Genomic DNA, 15,000 nt, shown 5'->3' with positions numbered 1-15,000 from the left:
GGAGGATAGAGCGAAATGGAGACGGTTGATCCGCTGTGGCGACCCCTAACGGGAGCAAGCCGAAAGAGGAAGAAGAAGATATCTATCTATATCTATATATATATATATATATATATATATATATATATATATATATATATATATATATATATATATATATATATATATATATATATATCTATATATATATATATATATATATATATATATATATATATACAGTAGACTAGGTGTAAGTCGGCAGCGTGTAACTCGTCACTTCGCCTAAGTCGGCAGCGTCAAAAAGTCCCGAATTTATCTCATGTTAAATCCCTTTGAATAAAGGGTCATCCCTCTGTAAGTCGTCACTTCGTCTAAGTCGTCAGATGTTGTCCATTCCCACGTAATGGAAACTCAAGTAAATTACCACTCCTAACTCGTCACACGGAACTGCTGCCTCATGAGAAGCCCGATTTCATGGAATCGTGATGCTCGCTCATTGGTGTACACCGCTAGTGATAGGCTATTTATAACTGCGTACACGCGTTGATCGCACTTCAGGCAGGACAATGGCGACTAAGCGTAAGCTTACAACTAAAACCTACCAAGAAAAATACGACGTTATCCAGTTTTGCGAGGCAAATCCACTGATGAAGAAAACAGACATCGCTGAGAAGTTGGACATCAAATGGCAGACATTGAACGATATCTTGAATAATAAGGGCAAGATATTTGGACAAGTGGAGAAGATCGTGAGGCCGGTGGGAAGTGTGAAATGCGTGAAATGTGTGTCCCTTGAAGATGTCGTTGACGCGCTCTTCATCTGGTTTCGGCAAATGTCGGCTCAGCCAAATATTCGGTTTCGGCCGTTTCGGCCAAATATACGGCCGATACTGTCTTTTGGTGGAGGATTGCCCAGCCAACATCATGGAATACAATGACCGGTTTGAATCCTTTCTCATGCACCAGATGCCCAAGAGTTTGAGGCAGTCAAACATAACGGATTACTTCACGAAGAAGTAAAGGATCGATCGAGCTTAGTGTTGAAGTCCGATCATGGTTTTATATTGGCTTGTTTTGTACATTACCGCACTCACACATAGGCATTGAGTGGTAATCATCACCACGATGACTGTGTGTCATGTAATTTGTCACCATACCATCACCGATGGTATACGAGTTGTCTTACAGAGTTGTTCATTATCTTTACTTTTGATAAACTGATTCATGAATTCCATCTTTGCTTGATCACTTTCCAACTCACCAACTCACCCCCACCTATGCCCCGAGGATTGTGTTTTCCTTTTGGTACAATAGCCGGCTCTCACACATAAGTGTCCAGGCCACGTGCGATTTCATCCTTCACCCCACAGTCATCATGAATGTTCGCATACGCGTAAGTCGTCACATTTCTAAGTCGTCACTTTTTTCTCGGTCCCGATGGTCACGACTTACGCCTAGTCTACTGTATATTTATATGTGTGTGTGTGTGTATATATATATATATATATATATATATATATATATATATATATATATATATATATATATATATATATATATATATATATATATATATATATATATATATATATATATATATACACGTGCTTCGTGGTTGCAGCAGGTTGATTAGCATCTCAAGGAGATGGGGATGGGCCAGGCATCTGCCTGGGGGATGGTCAGACGGAGGCTCCAGGAGTACCAGGGGAAAGTGGACGCAGTGACGTGCCGCTCTGGCGCATGCTCCCATACCTGACCTGAACTGACCTTTAAACCTGTGGAGGAACTCTGGGAAGGGTTTGAGACAGCATAGCACTTTCCTTGCGTAGGCCTTCTTGGTTGCTTTATGCAGCATTTTTGGCTTGAGGAGCATGGGAGGTCTATATATATATATATATATATATATATATATATATATATATATATATATATATATATATATATATATATATATATATATATATATATATATATATATATTGATTCCATAATTCCATTAACTTCAAGATAGGGCAAATAAAATGGAGGGTTGGAGATGTGGCCTCCAAAGGTGGCATCCATCAGTTGCCATGCTTCTAAGGTGTACATTTGGGTGCAGGCAGGTTTGTGGGGAAGGTCCAGTTCAACTGATGCAGAATATGGTTGGTGAAAGTTGGCTCGCATTCTTCCGGAAACCCTTTCAGCTCTGTCTTTCTCACCATCTGAAACTTATAGACTGACTCTTCTTCACTCGTTGACCGATTTACTCGATGACTAACTCTTATTCACTCCTGCAGCACCTACGGACTTTCATTTATAACCCACCCATATGGCGGAGTCCACTGCCTGCAACGGCATATCCCTGTACTCATGCACAACTGTCCCACCAAACCCTGTGAAGGGTGAACCAGGATCAAGCGACTTGGTGGGAGTGTGGAGTTTGATTCGAGGTTAAGTTGTAATGATCAGGAGGTAGGGGCAAGGGTGGGGTGGATGGTTGACACAGGCTTGCTGGATGGCTTGCAGCTACAGTGATTGGCAGGTGGTTTTGCTTGACACAAACTCAAACAGTACACTGCCAAAAATAATTTTAGTTTGGACCCAGGAAACCGGTAATCCCAGCGACTTCGCCTCCTCATTCAGAACCTCGAGGGCCCCCAAAAGGATATCTAGAGTCTCTGCAAAGATGACTGCATCATTTGCGAAATCAAGGTCTGCGATCTTGACATTCCCAAACGATGCACTGCAGCTTGATCTCTCCGACATCCTCCCAAGAATCCAGTCCATACAAGCGCTGAAAAGTGTGGGGGCTTGTACACACCCCTGACAAACTCCACCAACACCTGGAAATCAGTCAGAGATGGCACCACCACATCTCACAGCACTCAGTTCCAGAATGTAGTTCAGACATCAGATTGATCAGTTTTGGTGTCAGCCCGCGAAGGCCAACAATCCTCCCGATGGCATCCCAATTCACCGAATCGAAAGCTTTGCAGAGATCAACATAGGCTGCAAGCAGCCCCTGCTGAAACTCTCATCTGCATTCGGTGAGGACCCGAAGAGCAAGGATACGGTCAATCGTTGAACTCTTTGGTGTAAATCCTGACTACTCTGAGTGCTAGTGCTCAAGTGGATGGTGACGAACCCTATCAAGAATTATCCGAGCAAATAACTTTCCCGCACTGAGAGCAGTGTCACCCCTCGGTAGTTGTTGTAGTCCTGGAGATCACCCTTCCCTTTCAAGAGAGGGATGACAAGGCCCCTCTTCCAGTCGGTTGGGATGATGCCTGTGTTCCAGGCAGAGCACAGAACTGCATGCAACGACATGAGTACAGCATTTCCACCAGGCCTGAGAAGTTCAGCTTGGGTGCCACGGGTGGCAGGAGCTTTACTCCATTTCAACCAGTTAATCGCAGCCTGTGTTTCCATAAGCGAAGGTGGATCACAGTTGATTGTTGGAGGGTCAGCAATAGAGATAGTAACACCCCTGGCGTCCAATTCAGCTGGTCGATCAGTCTGGTACAGCTCCTCAAAGTGACCGGCCCAGCGGGCCTTCACTTTGGACTCCGCTGTCAAGAGCCACCCACACTCTGCTCTGAATGCAGTACACCGAGGGACAGGCTTGAAGGACCACAATTCACGAATTCTCCTGTCAGCAGGACAAGAATCACTTGACCACAAGTGATGGTCTACCCCCTCGCAGATTCCTCGCACATTGGCCTCCTTGTCCATCCACAGCACGCACGTAAAGTATTAGCCTCAACTCCCTGAGCAGCTCAACTCTGCCATTAAGCCTGGCTGGCCCTGCCACTCTTCTCAATGGGATCCAGTTTCCCTTGAGAGGCAAAATTATTCTTCCCCCAACGTTGAGTTCCAAGACATCTACCGGCAACATCAAGGATGGTGGTCTTGAAGGCACTCCACAACTCTCCAGGATTCCCCAAAGCACCGATACTCTCCAAATCCCCACTCAACCTGTTCGCAAACTCCTCAGCTACCCTCTCATCCTTGAGCTTGCTAACATCCAACCTTGGCTGGGATGGTACCATTCTCTCGTATTTTAGCTGCAACTTCAGAGTTGCGATAACAAACCTGTGGTCTGCATTGAGGAACTGAGCACTCCGGAGGACCCTGCAGTTCTGGATCATCCTCCAGCCACCACCAACGAGTGCCTGGTCACTCTCCTTTGCTACACCACCTGCGTTGGAACATAAAGTCCAGTGATGAGCCCATGTGCACTGAAACCATGAACCAGCCACCCTAAGTACATCACTTCTTACAAAGTCAAGGAACTTAGTGTTATTCTGGTTCACATTTCCAGACCCATGGGGACCAACACACATCTCACAACCATCCCTATCAGTTCCAGTCGATGCATTGAAATCTCCCAAGACGAGAAGAGTATCTCGCCTGAGGCACTTATCAACCCCAGACTCGAGCGTGGCACAGAATGCATCCATCACGGTGAGATCACTTTCCTCAGTCGGAGCATATACAGAGTCCAGGGAAATGACACCCAATGAGTGACGAATCCTTAGTCTCATAATACGCTCGTTGACCAGTTGGTGTTTCCTCTATTATTATTTGAATCAGCTTATTGGGCACAGCTACAACAACTCCTTGGGCATGGCAACCATCAGAGTGACCAGACCAATAGTATGTGTCACTATCCAACATGATCTCACCACTATCCGGTCTCCGAACCTCAGAGAGTGCTGCAATGTCGATGTCCCAGCGCTTCAGCTCAAATGATAAGACAGGTGATCCTCCTCTCTTGGGGATAGGACATTCCAGGCACCCACCCAAAGGGACCACCTCAGGTTAACCTCAGTAGACCGCCGTCTGGTGGACGGCACTTCAGCACCACATCACCGCAATCTGACCCAGGAAGTTTTCCCTGTGCTTTTCCTCCTATCATCAAGGAATGGGGATCCTGAAGGCTTTGGCCCAATCCTGTCATCCGGTGAGCTGCCCTGAGAAAGGCAGCAGCATCGGAGCTACCCCCACGGAGTGGGTTTTTTCAGTTTTCTTTGCATTTGTGGGATTTGCTGAATGAAGTGTTTTACGGTGGCCAGAGTGCAAATCCTGCCCTAACCTCCTAAAAAAAAGTCACCCAACTGTAGGAGGATGTCCACAGACATAGTTTGGCACTAGAAATGGATGACCGTTGCCCACAAGGAGCTCCTCCACCCTTTGACATGTTTTGTTTTTAACCCTGCTGGGTGTCTATTTCCATACATCCTCCTCACAAGAAAAGCCGGTGGGGGAGACGGTTTAGTAGCCGATAACCGGACCATGAAACAGATCAATAAACGTTTACATGGTACCTGTAGCAGGTCACAGATCTAATCTGGCTTGACCTGACAAGTCAAAAACGATACATAGCATGATGTCAAAAGCTTTCGGATGGATTTTGTCAAAATTTTTTGTATGAGTTGGTTAGATGACAAGAACAAGCCGATTAGATTTTAGTTCAGGTCCTAATCCAGATGCACCCCATCATTGAAATACAAAACATAAACAGTTCAGCCTGGCGGAGGTATGCGCTCTACCAAGTGCCATTTTACGGTCCAAGTTGTTGTTGTTGTTGTTGTTACTCCGCCACCGCAGGTGGACAGACGTGTATTCACCCCTGTTTTTCTCTCTGTGAGCAGGATATCTAAAAATGTCTTGGACATATTCGGACGAAACTTGGTGGATGAGTTGGGTAGTTAATAAGAAACAAGCCGATTAAATTTTAATTAAAGCCCAGATGCAGATCTGGCCTATCAGTGGAATAAAAAACATAAACTGTTCAGCCTGTTGTTGTTGTTGATGTTGTTGATGTCGTTGCATGCAGCAGTGGACTGTGTGTGTGTGTGTGTGTGTGTGTGTGTGTGTGTGTGTGTGTGTGTGTGTGTGTGTGTGTGTGTGTGTGTGTGTGTGTGTGTGTGTGTACTTGTGTGTGCGTTGTGATTTGTATGGTTACAATTGTCAATTGAAATGGTGACTTTTCATTCTTGTGCATGTGATCCTTCCATATGTTTCGTTAATTCCACTTTCCCTAAATTTATTCCAGCACATCTGACAACACAGCTGACACTCACAACTCATTGCAATTTTTATTTTGAAGTCCAACGATCGAAAAGTCCGTTTTGGATGATGAAGTGTACTACCTTTTTATTTAAAGAGCAGATTGCGGGTCACCAAACATGTTCTGAAAATTTATAAATACTAGTACGGGCCCGTAGGGGCGTGCCCGTAGGTGCGTGCCCATAGGTGAGTGCCAGTATGTGCAGCCTCTCTCTCTCTCTCTCTCTCTCTCTCTCTCTCTCTCTCTCTCTCTCTCTCTCTCTCTCTCTCTCTCTCTCTCTCTCTCTCTCTCTCTCTCTCTCTCTCTCTCTCTCAAACCTCGAAAAGGCACATACGCGGGTCCCCAGCAATATTCCTGGCAAGTTTCAATTGTGAAAAAGAAATAATAATAAATAAATAAAGAAATAAATAAACATTAATTGTGATGTCATTCGTGATGTCATAGCACCGTGTCCTGTCAATGGTCGACAGATAAATGGCCGTAACTTGGGAACCGCTCGTCTGATTAATATCAAACCTTGAAAAGTCACATCCGCGGGGCCCCGGCAATATTCCTGGCAAGTTTCAATCAGATCGGACCGTCAATCGTGCAAAAATAAATAAATAAATAAATAAATAAACATTAATTGCGATGTCATTCGTGATGTCATAGCACCGTGTCTTGTCATTGGTCGACAGATAAATGGCCGTAACTTGGGAACCGCTCGTCCGATCGTCAAACCTCGAAAACGCACATCCACGGGTCCCCGGCAATATTTCTGGCAAGTTTCAATGAGATCGGACTGGCGGTCATCGAGAAACTGCGGTCACAGACAGACAGACAGACAGACAGACAGACAGACAGACAGACAGACAGACAGACAGACAGACAGACAGACACACAGAGATTGCTGTAATTATAGATAGATGATTACATGTGCATTAAATAGTTCGATGCAAACTATTGTGGTTGCCTAACTATTGGGAAAATTGATGAAATTTAACTCCGATTTGTTATTTCTCGAGGTCATTGAATAAAACAGCCGCGTGCCTATATATGGATGGTGACGTCAAGTTCTCCAAAACAAAGCGGACGCTCACTCACTCATTGAAGAAGTGTTCAGTTGAGCGGGCCGTTCTTTTGCTTTTTTGAGCTTGCAACTGTCTATATTATTCTTTTTTTTATTTTTAATTATTATAGAACAAAGTTATTTGGGTATTTGTACATCATGCCTCGTACATGCGTCGTCATGTTTTGCGAAAATGGCTGGAAAACGGGTAATCGCTCCCACCGATTCCTGAAGGAATCACATTCGCCGGCAGTAGATAAGATTTGTACAAACAAAATGGGCGAATTTCCCCCCCAAAGAAAACAGGTAAAGAGGACCCTTTGGATAGAATTGTCATTTGTGGTGACCATTTCACAGCCGAGGATTACGAAGGCATAAACACATCCGATCACCACTCTGTGAATATGAGTTGTTGGTTGACAAGTTCTCCAGATACTGCTCTGTCACAGAATCAATTGTTGAGTTTAAGTGAGAAAAACCTTGAAATGTATTCTTAAAGAGTACATGGAAAAACACATAAATAAACTTTCTGAAAAACACAAGCATGAAAAAATTTCTCAACAAATCAATTTATTGTTGATTAAATTACTTTTTTAACAGCATCAGCAAATTGGGATATTTCATTTCAATTGTTAAAAATTGATCAATTTTCCACTTTGTTTTTCTAAATTTTGTAGAATATTTCTCAATGAGGCTAAACATGTTTTGTTATTTATATGCCACAACAGTCTCTTGAAAGTTGGGGTATATTCTAACTTCAATTTTCTGGAGTCAAGCTCAGCTGTCAGAAAGATTTCAACGCCAAGGCTGTGGTGTATAATATATTTGGGTCCATTATTGATTCATTCTATCTGACTCGTGAGTGACTAGAGGGTTAAAAATTATTATATCAAGTCACAGACGAATCAAACTTTACATTATTTTATGCATCGAACAAGAAAATGAAAATCTACAAACCAATCTGTCTGGTGGAGTCTGTCAGTGTGAACTGCCGTGCAGTCAGTCCTGAAACTTGTACACGAAATAGGCCGTTTCCTGGCACTTGCAAGTGGCTCAAATTTATATGGCTCAGGGCCAGAAACTCCATAGTATAAATTCCCATTATCCTCCGACTCGTCCTCGGCAATATCGGAATGAACACACTCTATTTCATCGCCGCTGAAATCACTCTTATTCGCATCTCGCCATTGTTCACACGCTGTTTCCGAATGTTCACAAAGTTTTCGGAAAACGTGACGTCATAGCATCTTCGGTAAATTCCGGACTGTTTTTCGATCACTGACAAAAGTTTTGAATTAAAAGTTAATTTTAGCATATTTTGAGTTTCAAATGTAAGAAAATAATTGCCCAACGATTATTAATGTGATTACAACCTTCAAATCACGCGAAGTCATCAGTGACCCAAAACCTGCTCTTTAATGCATACTCATAAAGCTGTACCAAAGTAGAATCTTTTACTTGCCTCCATTGACCATTTTTGTCTGCCATTTCACCAAATCCTAGTTTTGTCGATTTGTTCTTTCACCTGATAAGCAATTTATTTGTTTCTCATTATTTTTGTCTGCCATTCATTTGAGACTGTTGGAGGTGGATTATTCCCTCCAGCGTGTCCTGCAGGTGGCAGCATACGCCATTGTGCCACATAGACTTGTGTATGGAGATAAACAGGGTGTGGGACCCAGCCACACTTTTTGTTGTTTTATTTGTAGTTGTATTTTTAGCTCGCCTGTTCGAAGAAAAGAGAGCTATAGCGATACCCCCGGCGTGAGCGTGTGTCAGCGTGAGCGCGAGCGTGTGTCAGCGTGAGCGCGAGCGTGAGCATGAGCGTGAAAATGTTAAATATTTTGTATTACGGAAAAACTCCTCGACGGATTTCGACGAAACTTGGTGGGGGGGTTAGGTATGGTCCAAGGATCATGCCATTAGATTTTGGGCTTGGTCCCCCCCCAAAAAAAATTGTTAGAGAATTTTTTTTTTGCATTTCTACATGTTTTAAGTGATTTCCAACCCCCCCAAAAAAAAATTGTTAGAGAAAAAAAAAATTTTTGCAACTTTTTTTTCAACAAAATTTCGATTTTTTTTTGTTTTTTTTTTGCATTTCTACATGTTTTAAGTGATTAGGATTTCGACAAAACTTGGTGGGGGGGGGGGTTAGGTATGGTCCAAGGATCATGCCATTAGATTTTGGACTTGGCATTAGAAATTGGATCTTGGATCCAATTGGACTTGGATCATGCCATTAGAAAAAATTGTTAGAGAAATTTTTTTTTGCATTTCTACATGTTTTAAGTGATTTCCAACCCCTCCCCCCCCAAAAAAAAATTGTTAGAGAAATTGTTTTTTTTTTTTTGCATTTCTACATGTTTTAAGTGATTTCCAACCCCCCCCCCCCCAATATTATTAGACTAATCTTTTCAAAACGATAAATGTATAAAGAGGCGAGCATAAGGTGGCTTTGACACCAACTCTGGTTTATTACTGTTTACATTTCTGAAATGTTATTGGAATGCTAAATACATATGGCCATAGACACTCGTTCACACACTTTTGTTTTAATACAGATTTTAAACTGGTGGCAGCTATGGACTATAGAGGCAGGATCATTTGGGTAAACCGCAAAGACAAACAAAACTAGAAGGGAACTCGGTAGAGCGCATATCTCCGCCACGTAATGCCTGATCCACGAGAACCTATCGAACCCAATAACTTTTTGAAATATCATGCTATATAATCGTTAATGAGCCCAATCTCTCAATGGTAAAGAATCACTTTAAAAATTAAATAACTCGTATCGGATCTTCACCAAAATCTCACCAGTTCGTCCTTGTCACACACCCAACTTGCCCACCAAATTCCATCCGGATCGGTCCACAACTTTTTGAGATATCCTGCACACAGGCAGACAAACAGACAGAAAGGGGTGAAAACATAACCTCCTTCACCTTCGATGGCAGAGGTAAAAATAGGTCCAATAAGGGTGCATTGACGTCACTTGCCAGGAGACAATCTTAGTGCACCTCGAGTCACATCGTCAATCAGCAGAATCTCGCTACTTGTCACAAAGGCACGCGAAGCACAGTGCACACTTGCTTTGTCCTGATAGTTATCGATGTGAATAATGGTAATGTTTTTGTCCGAATCAATTTGTTTTGACCCTGCAAGTCATTGAAGATTAATATTGTACCATTATCAACTTTATGGCCTAACAGGAGGGCCTAGAGGTATGCACAGTCACCTCAAGGCTGTCTAGCTCGGGTTCGAATCACGACCCAGCAATAAACTCAGCCAGGTTTGAATCGTCACCGAGCCAGTGTTTCACAGGCATGATTCATCAATGTGTGTGCCGTCCCTCGGATGGACGTTAAACGGGAGTGTCCTGTCTGCCAGCATTTGTTTTTGAACGTTAAAGATCCCATGATGTCCTTCGCGAAGATTCAGCGAGCTATCGCTGACACCCTGAACAGATTACAAGTTCCTGCCATAACCAGCAGATGACATTGCATCAGCTGAAGAGCCCGGTCCACAGCCAATGATGCTACCCAGCAGTCTTGTGCCACATACGAATGAAGAAGATCAACTTTTTGCGACCAGTGGTTTGGGAGGAGCTGCAAAAATGACAGACACTGCATCTTATTATACAGATATGGGACTAACCAACAAACACCTTTCTGTTGCAAGAAAATTCACACCACAATAACACCAAAAACATGTAGCAGTCCATTATAATTTTGCAGTAATTATTAATTAAAGTTTGTATCCATGGCTAATACATGTATATATATATATAGATATATATATATATATATATATATATATATATATATATGTGTAGATATTCCCTCAATTAACTTTTTTGAATTGTTAAATGCTTGGCTAGGTCCAGCGGCAATGTTGCAAGAGGCTCTCCATGCCCAGCTGCATCTCACGGCGGAGTTTGTTGAGAGAAGTCGACAGCTACGAGACTTTCTGATCACTCAGCTGAACACGCGTTCACCACCCACACCCACCTCGCTGGCCAACACAAAGCAGGTGCACTGACTTTTTTGTTTTGCTTACGTTCTTCTTTAATCTCCTGAAATCAATCCTTCCTGGTGCAAAAGGGTTCCAACTTGAGTACCCAGAAATGTAAATTGCAGTCCGTTGCTACTTTACTTGTGCACGAGTGAGTTCATGTCATCCGTACACTGTTTCTCCACCATTCGCATGACGGTATGAGCTAGAATGTGCACGGAGAATGCAGCCGGAGTAAAGTCAGGGCTTGCTGTCCAAGCCAAGATGGTTTGCACACAGGCCTTAGGAAATAAATAAACATTTAATTAAGATGAGACAACAAATACGGGAATCCCAGATGGAGACGATGAATAAATAATCACAATAACTTGACGATGAGCAGTAGATTAACGAGACCTGCGAAGGCGTCACACACAAGAACCGGGCGAGTTTGAGGATGCAGGCAGGAAAGTCCCAGGTTTATACAGTATGGGCAGCAGCAGCTTGTGGAGTCGGACGTGATGTGAGCTCGATCCTCTCTGAGAGCGTTGCGGACTGTCTCTATCCCGAACTAGCTCCATCCGCGAGAACACATGGACAAACTAGTTGACAAACTAGCCGCGAGAACACATGAACAACTATCCCTATCCAGGGTTCAAAATACTTATAATTTCAGTGAACAAAAATGAGTGGGGTCGTCGATCTATATATTACGAAAACTCTCATCTTGTATGTATGTATGTATGTATGTATGTATGTTCCCGAAATACAGCCAAAAAGGTACATGAGAGCACAAAAATTTTATGGCCACCTTCCTCACCATTCTCCTGCGGTGTGCAGTATCAAGTTTCGTTAAAATTGGACGACGAAAAAAAATATTAAAAAATCAATTCCCGATTCAGTCAAGTACTCTTCGGGAGAATTTGATCAATGCAAACAACCTCAGCGGTATAGTTCGCTGGAGCTATCTTTTTTTTTGAAATAATTTATTAAAAAATCTCCAACATTTAGTAGAGACAAAAAACAATTTATTTTTGAGCATAAAATAAACATCGCAATTTTGATCTAATACTTCCGTGTTCATTAATAATTAAAATTGTGTTTCGAAGATTATGCACAATAATTTCTTCGACTTTCTTTTCTGCGTTTTTTTTTTTTCACATTGACGCGCAATATCAAGTTTCGTTCAAATCGGGCAACAAAAAAATTATTAAAAAATCAATTCCCAATTCAGTCAAGTACTCTTCGGGATTATTTGATCAATGCAAACAACCTCAGCGGTATAGTTTGCTGGAGCTATCTTTTTTTTTTTTTTGAATGATTTTTTTTTTATCAACCGCTCTCACAACGGGAACCCAACGGGTTCACGGGTCGTCTCATGTACCTTAATTCTAATAACTGAACCCCCACCCACGAATGTGACAATATCATTGCCATTGCATAATTTCTCTCAAACATCATGGCACAAGGTGACATTTTGCGGGATGTATTTTTTTCCATCGTTTTGCAGTCCCTCCATCTCTTCAGCATCTCATGAATGGTTTATATGGTGTTTGATGGCCACATTGGTGTATTTTGTGCCTTCAGCATTATACATTATATTATATACGAGTTCCCTTACAAGGAACTTCAATGCAGGAGGCCCATCAAGCCTGTGCAATTGTTGCCAACCTATGGTTGTTTGTCCATGCTCTATCCTTTTTTTATATACAGAGCGTAAAGCAAGGAAGTAGCATGTACTTTTTAAAGTTTTTCGTATGACTTTGTCGGGGTTCGAACTGCCGAGCTCCCATATTCAGAGAAGACACTCTAACCATTACACTGCTGAGGCTGGATGTCGTGTCATTAGTTTCCATCCATCCATCTATTGGGACCATACTCTGTGCAGAGCATTGGTGCTGCCAAAGCAGTCTCCTGGGCTATTGGGCACAATCCTGGACGAGTCGCCACTCCGACGCAGGATACTCAAATTGGCTCAATCATTACAGCAAGCTGGTACTCACTTTGCCGACCTCGGAAGGATGACAGGCTGAGTCAACCCCACCTGGTATTAATTCAATGGTAAAGCAGGATTTGAACTCAAGACCCTAGGATCCCAAGCCTGCCACCCTAGCCATTAAGCCAGCACCAGACATATCATTAGCATCCTCTGCTGTTATTTAAATACATTAGTTTATTGATTAGCAATGTCTGATTACGAGTATGACAATACAAGCCTTACCTATGTGTGACTTTTATTACCCTGCACACGCAGAGCGAAAAGTGGGGTGAAGCAATTGGTTCATGTCCGTCCATCCGTCCATTTGTCTTCTGACAGCATTACAAGTGAATAACGTAATCATCTTTACTTCGTCCTTCTGCCGTGCTTATGAGGAATCGAGCTCGATTCTGGCACGGATAAGTCCCCATTTTGTTCGTGGGCACAATATTTTTAGCTTGTGTTCATAGCTGATTGTGTACATCTTCAGACATCCAATGACCTGGTCTATCCAATAAGGTGTTGGGTTTTTCCTTGTACAGTAATGTGGTTCTGGAAAACCGCTACAGTTAGATTAAAACCAAAAAAATTCAGGGCTTTTGTGTGCAGTGTTGTCGTTTCATCGGTGGCGTTTTAGTGCTCATCCGCATTTTCCCAAAGGGCATCGAGTCGACCACAAAGCGTGGCTTGGCACTGAATATATACCAGATGTGGCAGACAGCAAATCCTCTTCTGATGTGTCATTACTGAACCAGATGGGGTTTTATTAATCCGATAGCGACACGGTACCTTGCACATTGGATCTGCTCCAAAAATATCAACCGAATGCACGTATCAGATTATATCCCTGCATGAAAAAAGAGACAACGAAATTCCATTTCCTGACAAAGAAAAGCGAGTTGGTTGGCGGTGACCAACTGTACTCTTAGGGTTCAGGCGAGTAACCGGAGGGGCTTCATTTGGGACCTTCTGGCTGTTGGTCAAACCAAAACGGGTTGGAACTTTTCCTTCGCAGGTAAGCTATGCAAAATCGGAGAGATAAACCCTGTACCATCAGCTGAGACACCTGTTGTGGTAATACGCTATGCCCCCTTAATCGTAATGTTCGAATATTAATTATTTATCGCCAACATTTACTGTTTCCTTTGCAGGTAGGCTACGCCAAATCGGAGAGATAAACCATGTACCGTCAGCGAGACTCCTGTTGTGGTAATACGCCCTTCTCCCTTAATAGCAATGTACAGATATTAATTATTTATCGCCAATATTTCCCACTGATTTCAAAGCGTTTCTATTCCCGCAGGTGCACTCAAGTCATACCCTCGGTGTAATCATTCAGATCCTTTATAATTTTTATATAAAATTATTTTTTGGTGACTTCATTGATGCTTTTCTCACTTTCTTTGCGATAAGCGAAGTTAAAATTTGATCAGATTTCTTTGGATCAGCTGTCAGTCTTCAAGCTTGTTTGCGGCCACCACCATTCTCAGTCAGATCGTGTGCAGGGCTTACCAAAAACCTATGATCTATGAACTCTCGTGAGACAAGTTAGAGTTTCAGAAGCTTAAATCCAAATCCTTAATCTTGCCGCCTTTAGGCAGCTCTGAATCGATAAGCTTTGGGGTGCCAATCCAATGTCCTTACCACTTTATCATTGTACCTGTGAATATACACGTCCATTGCATTCTGGTATTATGCCATTACCTTCGCCACCGAACGCCACCGGATGGAGGTTATGTTTTCACCCTTGTTTTTCTGTTTGCATGGCTGTTTGTCATTTGAAAAAAAATTTCAAATATATGTAACTTCAAAGTTACAAATATATTGGTCAGTCGATTTTGTTGTTTTGTCTCTCTGTCTGTCTGTCTGTCTGTCTGTTTATCTGTCTATTGCCAACAGGTCACAATTTCAAACTGATCTTCACGAAACTTCACCACATGGTAGAGTTTG

The 15,000-nt window shown here is 42.6% G+C and overlaps 2 protein-coding genes across 15 annotated transcripts in view; one reads left to right on the top strand and one right to left on the bottom strand.

The window, feature by feature from the left end:
* Positions 1-9,920, bottom strand: part of INIP (INTS3 and NABP interacting protein) — a 68,530-nt gene extending 58,610 nt beyond the window's left edge. The window contains exon 1 of the mRNA XM_085886301.1: positions 9,897-9,920. The gene's annotated coding sequence lies outside the window, so the exon portion shown is untranslated. The remainder of the gene's footprint in view (positions 1-9,896) is intronic.
* LOC147025376 (uncharacterized) overlaps positions 1-15,000 on the top strand; it is an 82,678-nt gene that overhangs the window by 37,428 nt on the left and 30,250 nt on the right. For 8 of the 14 annotated variants that reach the window (XR_015059485.1, XR_015059484.1, XR_015059481.1 and 5 more), the window contains exon 8: positions 10,960-11,111. Coding sequence is in view for 8 of the 14 variants with exons in the window: in XM_085886285.1 (XP_085742411.1) it covers positions 10,960-11,111 (152 nt within the window). In the remaining 6 variants the exon portion in view is untranslated. Of the gene's footprint in view, positions 1-10,959; positions 11,112-13,326; positions 13,644-14,201; positions 14,260-14,353; positions 14,875-15,000 lie in introns of those variants that run through there. The other 6 variants (XM_085886283.1, XM_085886281.1, XM_085886282.1 and 3 more) reach the window with 4 other exon arrangements.

Source organism: Eptatretus burgeri, chromosome 6, assembly GCF_056783735.1.
Source record: "Eptatretus burgeri isolate ZD-2024b chromosome 6, Ebu_testis_v1, whole genome shotgun sequence".
In the NCBI taxonomy this organism is placed as follows: Eukaryota; Metazoa; Chordata; class Myxini; order Myxiniformes; family Myxinidae; genus Eptatretus; species Eptatretus burgeri.
Note: the sequence above shows the minus strand (reverse complement) of the source record. Positions and strands in the feature narration are given on the sequence as shown.